Here is a 12648-nt window from a genome sequence, read left to right on the forward strand (position 1 = left end):
TGTAAGTCACCTTCTTTGTGGTACTTTGTTATGGCAGCTCTAGCAAACTAACATAGTTGGGTCCCCCAGATCTGTGCCTTTCTTCTGGGTCATGCTAGGTGGGCAGAGTTTCTTGCTGCTCTTGAACCAACCCATCTGGTTAGATACCCTGGACCAATCTTTACTGAATTTTGGACTGAGGTTGTGGAGATATCTCTAACAACATGTCTAGTGTGGCTTCCTTCCCACCTTCCCCTGGCTTAACCATCTCCTTAGCTGTCTTCATGTTTCTGAGAAATCAATATCACCTCACTGGCCACATGTTATTCATTCATTCACCAAAAAAAAATACTGAGCTCCTTCTTGTTCCCGTTAGTCTCTCATGGAGTTCACAGTCTAGCAGAGGAGCATGATGTCAATAAAATTATTACATTGAGAATTATGACAGCTATACTAAAAATGATTGTCTTAGAGCCCTAGCCAACTTGAGACTGATGCTCTTCTCTGCTAAAAGCTTTACTCTGATTCTTTTTAAAAATAAGACAGCAAAAGAGACACTGATGTATAGAACAGTCTTTTGGACTCTGTGGGAGAGGGAGAGGGTGGGATGATTTGGGAGAATGGCATTGAAACATGTATAATATCATATATGAAATGAGTCACCAGTCCAGGTTCGATGCACGATACTGGATGCTTGGGGCTGGTGCACTGGGACGACCCAGAGAGATGGTACGGGGAGGGAGGAGGGAGGAGGGTTCAGGATGGGGAACACATGTATACCTGTGGTGGATTCATGTTGATATATGGCAAAACCAATGCAATATTGTAAAGTTAAAAAATAAAAAATAAAAAAATAAGCAATGAGATAGATACTCAGAACACCAAGAGAGAGAAGTTGAAGAAAACTATATTGTTTTACTTATTCTGTATTCAAAGCAATGATAAGCAATATTTTGGTAATTTTCTGTAAATTTTCTCTAGTTTAATAAAAACCATAAACCAAAAGCTCAGTAGCAAAAACCCAAAGAAAACCACACCAAGGCATACCATGCATCTGTGCTCTGTCGCTTCAGTCATGTCTGAGTCTTTGTGACCCCGAGGAGCCCACCAGGCTCCTCTGTCCATGGGATTCTCCAGGCAAGAATACTGGAGTGGTTGCCTTGCCAATAAGTATAAATTCAGGAAGGAAGGTTGAAAAATTAGTGATAAAAATAAAATCTTTTTTAATTTAAATTTATTTAATTGGAGGCTAATTACTTTACAATATTGTATTGGTTCTGCCACACATCAACATGAATCCACCATAGGCGTACTAGTCAAAGGGAAACAGGACATATTACATAGAGGGGATAAATATATAAGACTGCATATTCCTCATCTGAAACAAGGTAAATAAAGAATATGAAGTACTGAAATAAAACTACCAAAAACAGACTTGGTAACCAAGAATTCTAGGTAGAAATTCTGTAACTAGAAAGAAAATTCCTTCAAAAACTCAGTTGAAATAGATATTTTTAGTAAATTTAAGATTGAGAGAATGCATTGCCAGATAATGTGCATGACAAAGAATTCTAAAGAATGCTCATTCAGATCAGATCAGATCAGTTGCTCAGTCGTGTCCGACTCTTAGCGACCCCATGAATCGCAGCACGCCAGGCCTCCCTGTCCATCACCAACTCCCGGAGTTCACTCAGACTCATGTCCATCGAGTCAGTGATGCCATCCAGCCATCTCATCCTCTGTCGTCCCCTTCTCCTCCTGCCCCCAAGCCCTCCCAGCGTCAGAGTCTTTTCTAATGAGTCAACTCTTTGCATGAGGTGGCCAAAGTACTGGAGTTTCAGCTTTAGCATCATTCCTTCCAAAGAAATCCCAGGGCTGATCTCCTTCTGAATGGACTGGTTGGATCTCCTTGCAGTCCAAGGGACTCTCAAGAGTCTTCTCCAACACCACAGTTCAAAAGCATCAATTCCTCGGCGCTCAGCCTTCTTCACAGTCCAACTCTCACATCCATACATGACCACAGGAAAAAACATAGCCTTGACTAGACGAACTTTTGTTGGCAAAGTAATGTCTCTGGTTTTCAATATGCTATCTAGGTTGGTCATAACTTTCCTTCCAAGGAGTAAGCGTCTTTTAATTTCATGGCTGCAGTCACCAGCTGCAGTGATTTTGGAGCCCAGAAAAATAAAGTCTGACACTGTTTCCATTGTTTCCCCAGCTATTTCCCATGAAGTGATGGGACCGGATGCCATGATCTTCATTTTCTGAATGTTGAGCTTTAAGCCAACTTTTTCACTCTCCTCTTTCACTTTCATCAAGAGGCTTTTGAGTTCCTCTTCACTTTCTGCCATAAGGGTGGTGTCATCTGCATATCTGAGGTGATTGATATTTCTCCTGGCAATCTTGATTCCAGCTTGTGTTTCTTTCAGTCCAGCGGTTTTTCATGATGTACTCTGCATAGAAGTTAAATAAACAGGGTGACAATATACAGCCTTGACGTACTCCTTTTCCTATTTGGAACCAGTCTGTTGTTCCATGTCCAGTTCTAACTGTTGCTTCTTGACCTGCATACAAATTTCTCAAGAGGCAGATCAGGTGGTCTGGTATTCCCATCTCTTTCAGACTTTTCCACAGTTTATTGTGATGCACACAGTCAAAGGCTTTGGTATAGTCAATAAAGCAGAAATGGATGTTTTTCTGGAACTCTCTTGCTTTTTCCATGATCCAGTGGATGTTGGCAATTTAATCTCTGGTTCCTCTGCTTTTTCTAAAACCAGCTTGAACATCAGGAAGTTCACAGTTCACATATTGCTGAAGCCTGGCTTGGAGAATTTTGAGCATTACTTTACCAGCATGTGAGATGAGTGCAATTGTGTGGTAGTTTGAGCATTCTTTGGCATTGCCTTTCTTTGGGATTGGAATGAAAACTGATTAGACAGGAGGAAAATAATATGTGTTGAAAAAGATAATATGTGAGTAAATACAAAGACTTTTCTCATTGTTTAAGTATCTTAAAAATATAATTGACTACTTAGAACAAACAACAACATAGTGAGGGATTAGAATAATGTTGAAGTAAAATAAATAACAACTGCACAAAGGATGAGGGTGGAGAAAAATGGAAAGTTATAAGTACATACTTTCATTGTGTGTCAAGTGGAATATTATTACTTGAGGTAAAGGATGCATTTTAAACTTGAGAATGAGCAGACAAATAAATAAATCGAGCTGTTAAGCCAATAGTGGAAACGAAACAAATACTAAAAAATAACCAATTCAAAAGAATACAGAGTAAATGGAAAAATGAACAAAGAATAAATGAAACAAAGAACAATATGATGACCATAAACCCATGACTATCAAAATTATGTTCAATTTAAAGATTCTGAGCACTCCAATTAAAAGACAAAGATTATTAGACTAGATTGTTTTTAAAATCAAGACTCAACTGTATGCTTTCCAGATGAAATGCACTTTAAATACAAAGATAAAGGCTGGAAAAGATATATTTTGAAAACACTAATTATCCAGGTAGAGTGACCATAGTCAACATTCTTCTCTCAGTAATCAATAGAACAAGCAGACAGAAAGTTAGAAAATATATAGAAAAGTCAAACAACACTATCAAGACCCTTACAACATCTCACCTCAAACCAGCAGAATATCTCAAAAGATTTAAAATGACAGAAAGTACACAAAGTGTTGTTTTCTAAAAACAAGGGAATTAAACAATCAATAATGAAAAAATCATGAAAACCTCTCCAAATACGGAACTTAAAACAATATGCTTCCAAACAACCTATGGATCTATGAAGAAAGTAAAAGAGAAATTAGAAAATATATTTAACTGAATAATGACAAATCAACATGAATTAAGATTAGGGGATGAATCACTTTAAATGTGTTTATTCTGGGGGGTGCTGCACCACTTGGCATGCAGGATCTTAGTGTCCTGACCAGGGGTGGAACTTCTGTCCCCTGCACTAGGAGCACAGTCTTAGCTACTGGACAACAACTTAATGTTTATATTAAAGCAATCCCCTGTGACATTTTTTAAATTGATATATAGTTGCTCTATAATATTATATGTTTCAGATGTACAATACAATGACTCACAAGTTATAAAGGTTATACTCCACTTACTACAAAATATTGGCTATATTCCCTGTGTTATGCAATATACCCTTGTAGCTTATTTTATATCTAATACTTTGTACCTGTTAATGCCCTACCTTATATTGCCCCTCCCCTCTTCCCTCTTCCCACAGTAGCTACTAACTTGTTCTCTGCATCTGTGAGTCTGCTTCTTTTTTATTATTATATTCACTAGTTTGTTGTATTTTTTAGATCCCACATATAAGTGACATCATATAGTAATTGTCTTTCACTGTCTGACTTATTTCACTTAGCACAGTGCCCTCTAAGTCCATCTATGTTGCTGCAAATGGCAATATTTCATTCTTTTTATGGCTGAGTAATATACCATCGTGTGTTTGTATATTTTTATCCATCTATGTGTGGATGGATGCTGAGGTTACTACCATATCTTAGCAATAGTAAACTGCCAACATATGGGTCGGAGAAGGCAATGGCACCCCACTCCAGTACTCTTGCCTGGAAAATCCCATGGACGAAGGAGCCTGGTAGGCTGCAGTCCATGGGGTCACTAAAAGTTGGACACAACTGAGCAACTTCACTTTCACTTTTCACTTTCCTGCATTGGAGAAGGAAATGGCAACCCACTCCAGTGTTCTTGCCTGGAGAATCCCAGGGACGGGGGAGCCTGGTGGGCTGCCATCTATGGGGTCGCACAGAGTCGGACATGACTGAAGCGACTTAGCAGCAGCAGCAGCAACATATGGGTGCATATATATTTTCAAATTAGTGTTTTTCTGGGTTTGTTTTTATTCAGATACATAACCTGTGACATTTTAATCCTTAAAAAAACTAGAACTATATGAGAATTTCTGACATGTTACTGTGTCTCTCTTTTGCCAAAGAGTGCCTGTTGAATTTGAATGAGATGGTAAAGTTTGGGAAGCAGGTTGATTTCAGTTCAATTGGAATGGGTCAAAGTCCATGAATGTGAAAATACTTTGGGATTTCTAATTGCTTGCTTCCCAGTCCAGGATGAAGTCTATCCAGTTCTCCTTCCTTTTCTGTTGCTGGAGAGCAATCTGCTGTAGCAGCTGCGAGCTGAACAACATTAACATCACGGTGGAGAAAGAGGAATGTAGCTGCATAAGCATCAACACCACGTGGTGTGTGGGCTACACCTGAGTAGGCACTTTGCTTTGCTGGAAGTGAGGTGCTGAGGGTCTGGACAAGGCTGGTTTCATTGATTCCCACTCTGTCAATATTTTGTCTCTTCTAAATTAGAGCCATGAGTCCCTTAGCCAACACTGTCTGTGTTGTAATTGAGGTAAATTACCATTATATCATTTAGATGTTTGGGTTTGGATTTAATTTGGATAAAACAGATTCAGGACAGCTCAGATTGATGTAAATGACTGCTTCAGTAATGTGCAAACTCTGCATTTTAAAAGAGCATTTTTCTGCTAGCTTTACCTATTGAGGGATAAACATGGACATGAGTACATATCTATAATTAAACATGGAATATTGTCAATAGTCTTTAAAATAACAATTGCAATAATAAAAGGCATACCTCTAGAACAGGGATAGTAATAACATTCATTTTACAGCCAAATAAAAAATGCAAGCAGCCTATTATAAAATTCATTTTATTGGCCCATTTTTAATACAATACCAACAAGCAGCCTGAGAGCACTCAATCCCTGGAGACAAGCCAAAATGAGTCAGCAAACCTACACCCTTCTTTATGCTGTTAAGAAAATCAAAGAATAAAGGTATTAAGCTATTTGTCTACATTCTCAGAGCTTCTTCAAAATAAACCAGCTAAAGGGGACAACGTTTCTGTGCTGCTTTTCTACACATCTGGCTATTTAGAAGTTTGATAAGCTGAAATTGAAAATGCTGCATCTTAATAAAAATACTTTATTTATTTAATATTAAATGAACTGATCAATAAAACTCAACTTACCACACTTTGGGTGAGATGTAGGCCTGATAGCCAGCTGCAGAAATGAACTATCCAGGAGCCCCACTTCTCCCTCAAAGCCAATTATTTTCTTAGTGGGCATGTAGAGGAGTGAAATATGTTTGACCTAATTTCAATGTTCTGATACTGAAACTGTATCATATACCTTTTGGATTAAGACTCCTACACAGGTACAGAATTTAAGGCAATGGCAAGGAAGAACCTAAAAGGCAACAGAATATCAGAATCCAATATGTGATTTCCCAAACATTTTAGACAAAATAAAAATAATTGAGCTTATGACACCACCCTTATGGCAAAAAGTGAAGAGGAACTTAAAAGCCTCTTGATGAAAGTGAAAGTGGAGAGTGAAAAAGTTGGCTTAAAGCTCAATATTCAGAAAACGAAGATCATAGCATCTGGTCCCATCACTTCATGGGAAATAGATGGGGAAACAGTGTCAGATTTTATTTTGGGGGGGCTCCAAAATCACTGCAAATGGTGATTGCAGCCATGAAATTAAAAGACGCTTACTCCTTGGAAGGAAAGTTATGACCAACCTAGATAGCATATTGAAAAGCAGAGACATTACTTTGCCTACAAAGGTCTGTCTAGTCAAGGCTATGGTTTTTCTAGTGGTCATGTATGGATGTGAGAGTTGGACTGTGAAGAAAGCTGAGCGCCGAAGAATTGATGCTTTTGAAATGTGGGGTTGGAGGAGACTCTTGGGAGTCCCTTGGACTGCAAGGAGATTCAACCAGTCCATCCTAAAGGATATCAGTCCTGGATGTTCTTTGGAAGGACTGATGCTAAAGCTGAAACTCCAATACTTTGGCCACCTGATGCAAAGAGTTGACTCATTGGAAAAGACTCTGATGCTGGGAGGAATTGGGGGCAGGAGGAAAAGGGGATGACAGAGGATGAGATGCCTGGATGGCATCATCGACTCGATGGACATGAGTTTGGGTGATCTCCAGGAGTTGGTGATGGACAGGGAGGCCTGGCGTGCTGCAGTTCATGGGGTCGCAAAGAGTCGGACACGACTGAGCAACTGAACTGAACTGAACTGAACGGATGGTTCCCATTCCTCTTTTAAATATACATAGAAAAGATTAAATATACATAGAAAAAAGTTGGAAATATTTTTCTAAGCAATTAAACCCAAATGCTACGTTTTTACCTGTCATTAATATAGCTTAAGATTATTAAGTACAAAAAAAAATAATAAAACACCCATCTTTAAATTGCAAAGGTCATTTTGTATTTCCATACAAATTGTGAAATTATTTGTTCTAGCTCTGTGAAAAATACCATTGGTAGCTTGATAGGGATTGCACTGAATCTATAGATTGCTTTGAGTAGTATACTCATTTTCACTACATTGATTCTTCTGGTCCATGAACATGGTATATTTTGCCATCTATTAATGTGTATGAAAATACAAAAAACCTCAAATAGCCAAAGCAATCTTGAGAAAGAAGAATGGAACTGGAGGAATCAACCTGCCTGACTTCAGGCTCTACTACAAAGCCACAGTCATCAAGACAGTATGGTACTGGCACAAAACAGAAATATAGATCAATGGAACAAAATAGAAAGCCCAGAGATAAACCCACCCACCTTTAGACACCCTTTCTTTGACAAAGGAGCCAAGAATATACAATGAGAAAAGACAATCTCTTTAACAAGTGGTGCTGGGAAAACTGGTCAACTACTTGTAAAAGAATGAAACTAGAACACTTTCTAACACCATACACAAAAATAAACTCAAAATGGATTAAAGATCTAAACGTAAGACCAGAAACTATAAAACTCCTACAGGAGAACATAGACAAAACACCCTCCAACATAAATCAGAGCAGGATCCTCTATGACCCACCTCCCAGAATATTGGAAATAAAAGCAAAAATAAACAAATGGGACCTAATTAAAAGTTTCTGCACAACAAAGGAAACTATAAGCAAGGTGAAAAGACAGCCTTCGGATGGGAAAAAATAATAGCAAATGAAGCAACTGACAAAGAATTAATCTCAAAAATATACAAGCAACCCCTGCAGCTCAATTCCAGAAAAATAACCTACCCAATCACAAAATGGCCCAAAGAACTAAACAGACATTTCTCCAAAGAAGACATACAGATGGCTAACAAACACATGAAACGATGCTCAACATCACTCATTATCAGAGAAAGGCAAATCAAAACCACAATGATGTACCATTTCACACCAGTCAGAATGGCTGCTATCCAAAAAACTACAAGCTATAAATGCTGCAGAGGGTGTGAAGAAAAGGGAACCCTCTTACACTGTTGGTGGGAATGCAAACTAGTACAGCCACTATGGAGAACAGTGTGGAGATGCCTTAAAAAAACTGGAAATAGAACTGCCTTATGACCCAGCAATCCTACTACTGGGCATATACACTGAGGAAACCAGAATTGAAAGAGACACGTGTACCCCAATGTTCATCACAGCACTGTTTATAATAGCCAGGACCTGGCTATTTATGGAAGCAACCTAGATGTCCATCAGCAGATGAATGGATAAGAAAGCTGTGATACATATACACAATGGAGTATTACTCAGCCATTAAAAAGAATACATTTGAATCAGTTCTAATGAGGTGGATGAAACTGGAGCCTATTATACAGAGTGAAGTAAGCCAGAAAGAAAAACACCAATACAGTATACTAATGCATATATATGGAATTTAGAAAGATGGTAACGATAACCCTGAATCCAAGACAGCAAAAGAGATACAGATGTATAGAACAGTCTTTTAGACTCTGTGGGAGAGGGAGAGGGTGGGATGATTTGGGAGAATGGCATTCAAACGTGTATAATATCATATGTGAAATGAATCACCAGTCCAGGTTTGATTCAGGATACAGGATGCTAGGGGCTGGTGCACTGGGATGATGCAGAGGGATGGTACGGGGAGGGAGGTGGGAGGGGGGTTCAGGATTGGGAACACATGTACACCCATGGCAGATTCATGTTGATGTATGGCAAAACCAATACAATATTGTAAAGTAATTAGCCTCCAATTAAAATAAATATTTTTTTAAATAGTTAATTAAAAATAAATTGAAAAGGTCATATCTTCTGTATTACTTTATCTTTGTATGTTTCTATGCTATACAAATTCAAAGTTTTTATAGAATTTTAGAAATATTAAATACATGGGTACTCTCATGGTAGACAGAAAAGAGATAACTACACTTTCTGTAACATTCCCACAACACTTCAGAACAGCAGTATAATATGAGTTCCTTTCTTGCTCCCTCAAGCTGTTGTCTTGCATGTTTTTAACTGCTCTGTTCATCCCAGAGACTTCAATTATGAGAAGATGAATCCATGTCCTTCTACACCACCATCTTGATTTCCAGAACCCAAGGGAAAGGAGCGGTGACCCCACAAGAGACTGAGCTTCCAGATATACAAGCTGGATTTAGAGATGGAGAGGAACCAAAGATCAAACTGCCAACATCCGTTGGATCATAGAAAAAGCAAGGGAACTCCAGGAAAATATCTATTTCTGCTTCATTGACTATGCTAAAGCCTTTGACTGTGTGGATCACAACAAACAGTGGAAAATTCTTAAGATATGGGAATACCAGACCACCTTACCTCATTCCTGAGAAACCTGTATGCAGGTCAAGAAGTAACAGTTAAAACAAGACATGGAACAACAAACTGGTTCCAAGTTGGGAAAGGAATATGTCAAGATTGTATATTGTCACCCTGCTTATTTACCTTCAAATTACAAAGTAATTTGTAATGTATTCATTACAAATTCATTTCACATGATGTATTCAAAGTACATCATGTGAAATGCCAATGATTCACAAGCTGGAATCAAGATTTCCAGGAAAAATATAAGCAACCTCAGATATGCAGATGACACCACCCTTATGGCAGAAAGTGAAGAAGAACTAAAGAGCCTCTTGATGAAGGTGAAAGAGGAGACTGACAACCTGGCTTAAAACTCAACATTCAAAAAACTAAGATCAAGGCATCCACTTCTATCATTTCATGGTAAATAGATGGGGCAAAAGTAGAAACAGTGGCAGATTTTATTTTCTTGGGCTCCAAAATCACTGCAGATGGTAACTGCAGCCATGAATTTAAAAGATGCTTGATCCTTGGAAGAAAAGCCATGACAATGCTAGACAGCGTATTAAAAAGCAAAGACATCACTTTGCCGACAAAGGTCTGTACAGTCAAAGCTATGGTTTTTCCAGTAAACATGTGTGGATGTGAGAATTGGACCATAAAGGAAGCTGAGCGCTGAAGAATTGATGCTTTTGAACTGTGGTGTTGGAGAAGATTCTTGAGAGTCCCTTGGACTGCAAGGAGATCCAACCAGTACATCCTAAAGGAAACCAACTCTGAACATTCACTGGAAGGACTAATGCTAAAACTGAAGCTCCAACAATTTGGCTATCTGATGTGAAGAGTCAACTCAATAGAAGAGACCCTGATCATGGGAAAGATTGAAGGCAGGAGGAAAAGGGGACGACAGAGGATGAGATGGTTAGAGGGCATCACTGACTCGATGGTCATGGGTTTGGGCAAACTCCGGGATACAGTGAAGGACAGGGAAGCCTGACATGCTGCAGTCCATGGGGTCGCAAAGTGTGACGTGACTTAGTGACTAAACAAAAACAACATGAGTTCCTTTATGAGGTCAAGTTTTCTGTGCTTAAGGATCCTAGAAACTGGTCTTCTGAAAGGAAATATTAGAGCAAGCAGTATTAAATCCCTATCCTTTATTTACTAAGCCAAACAGAAACTTGCAGAATAATGTAACCTAATTCCTATACTACACGGGACTTGGTGTACAGGGACCCAGCAAGGCCCAATATCCAGAAAACATGTACCTTCAAGGAGCTGGTCTACGAGACGGTGAAAGTGCCTGGCTGTGCTCACCATGCAGACTCCCTGTACACGTACCCAGTAGCCACTGAATGTCACTGTGGCAAGTGTGACAGCGACAGCACTGACTGCACCGTGCGAGGCCTGGGGCCCAGCAACTGCTCCTTCAGGGAAATCAAAGAATAAAGAGCAGCAGATGCTTTGAGCTGCCTACCCTTATCCTAAAGGACCAAAACATCCAAGATGTATATGTGTCTAGGCTGCAGACCACCATGGGAGACCCTATGATCTCTGCTCACCTAAGAGGAGGAGCTCCAGGAATGGAGAGGACTGGGGCCTGTCACCACTCAACCTAGGTCCGGACTCTGTTGGTTTCATTTAACTTGAATTCAGGATCTATAAGCTTTTTCCATTTTTAATAGACTTAGAGGTCTTCAAGATCAACCTTGTCATTTTGCATATAAGAAAATCTAGATTTTGGAGAAGGAGGTCTAAATAGTAGGAGAACTAAATGGAACATAATCTCCTGTAAGATACACGGCCAGCAAGAAGAGAGCCAGTACTGCTTTAGTGTCATGGTGCAGGTACCTAATTCTTTCTAATTGCTTCATTATTAATGGGAGACTCAGGAAGGTTACTAAGCTAAGACTGTCACTTTATTCCTCATCCATGGAAGTACTGTCATCAGTTCCACATCACCTATGTTTTCCAGGCAGAGAAGTTGTTGACCTAAGAGGGTGGGAGTAGGTGCAGGAGGGTGGTAAGCTGGGAAACAGTGTATCCATTTACAATCTGCAGCTTTAAATACAACATCTTAATTTTTATTTCAAATTTGTTTTTGGCTCCAGACAAGAACAATGAATTTGGGTCTGTGTAAATTCAATTGCAAGACCAATGAATGTCTTTTCCTAAGTTGCTACCCTTACATACTTTGTCACTAAAATAAATTTGATCAAGAACATCCAGCCTTCTGTAGAGCTATCCCTCAGCAATAAGACATATCACCTGTTGTTGTTGCTATGCCACTTGTACCAGAATTCTCCTCCACTGCTGGGATAAGAACCCTGAAGTTCACATGATGGGACTTAGGGCATCTTAACAGGCTATATTTAATTTGTTTTCCACTTAACTTTTCAGAGAAATGCATGCCTGCTAAGTCCCTCAGTCATGACTGACTCTTTGCAACCCCATGGGCTGCAGCCTCCCAGGCTCCTCTGTCCATGGGATTTTCCAGGCAAGAATACTGGAGTGGGTTGCCATTTCCTCCTCCAGGGGACCTTCCCAATCCAGGTATCAAACCCACATCTCCTATGTCTCCTGCATTGGCTCTTTACCACTGGACCACCTGGAAGACCTTTCAGAGAAATACCTCCCTTAAAAAGAGTTGTCAGTCTAGAGAGAAAAGCTATATTTTCTGGACTGTCTCTATATTTGCTTTATCACTTGACTACTGCTACTGCTGCTGCTAAGTTGCTTCAGTCGTGTCCAACTCTGTGCTACCCCATAGACGGCAGCCCACCAGGCTCCCCCGTCCCTGGGATTCTCCAGGCAAGAATACTGGAGTGGGTTGCCATTTTCTTCTCCAATGCATGAAAGTGAAAAGTGAAAGTGAAGTCGCTCAGTCATATCTGACTTTTAGTGACCCCATGGACTGCAGCCTACCAGGCCCCTCCATCCATGGGATTTTCCAGGCAAGAGTACCAGAGTGGGGTGCCATTGCCTTCTCCGTCA

The 12648-nt window shown here is 39.7% G+C and overlaps 1 protein-coding gene across 1 annotated transcript; it reads left to right on the forward strand.

Annotated features, from left to right (window-relative positions):
- The first annotated feature begins 5109 nt into the window (after window positions 1-5109).
- Window positions 5110-11166, forward strand: LOC147358356 (follitropin subunit beta-like). The gene is made up of 2 exons (XM_086338601.1): window positions 5110-5255; window positions 10863-11166. Exons 1-2 carry the CDS (start codon window positions 5110-5112, stop codon window positions 11101-11103), a joined length of 387 nt encoding a protein of 128 aa, XP_086194727.1. The 3' UTR covers window positions 11104-11166.
- Window positions 11167-12648: the final 1482 nt, after the last annotated feature.

The sequence above is a fragment of the Bos grunniens genome, chromosome 15, assembly GCF_055505025.1.
Source record: "Bos grunniens cultivar Pamir isolate PY7600 chromosome 15, Bosgru_T2T1.0, whole genome shotgun sequence".
Lineage (NCBI taxonomy): Eukaryota > Metazoa > Chordata > Mammalia > Artiodactyla > Bovidae > Bos > Bos grunniens.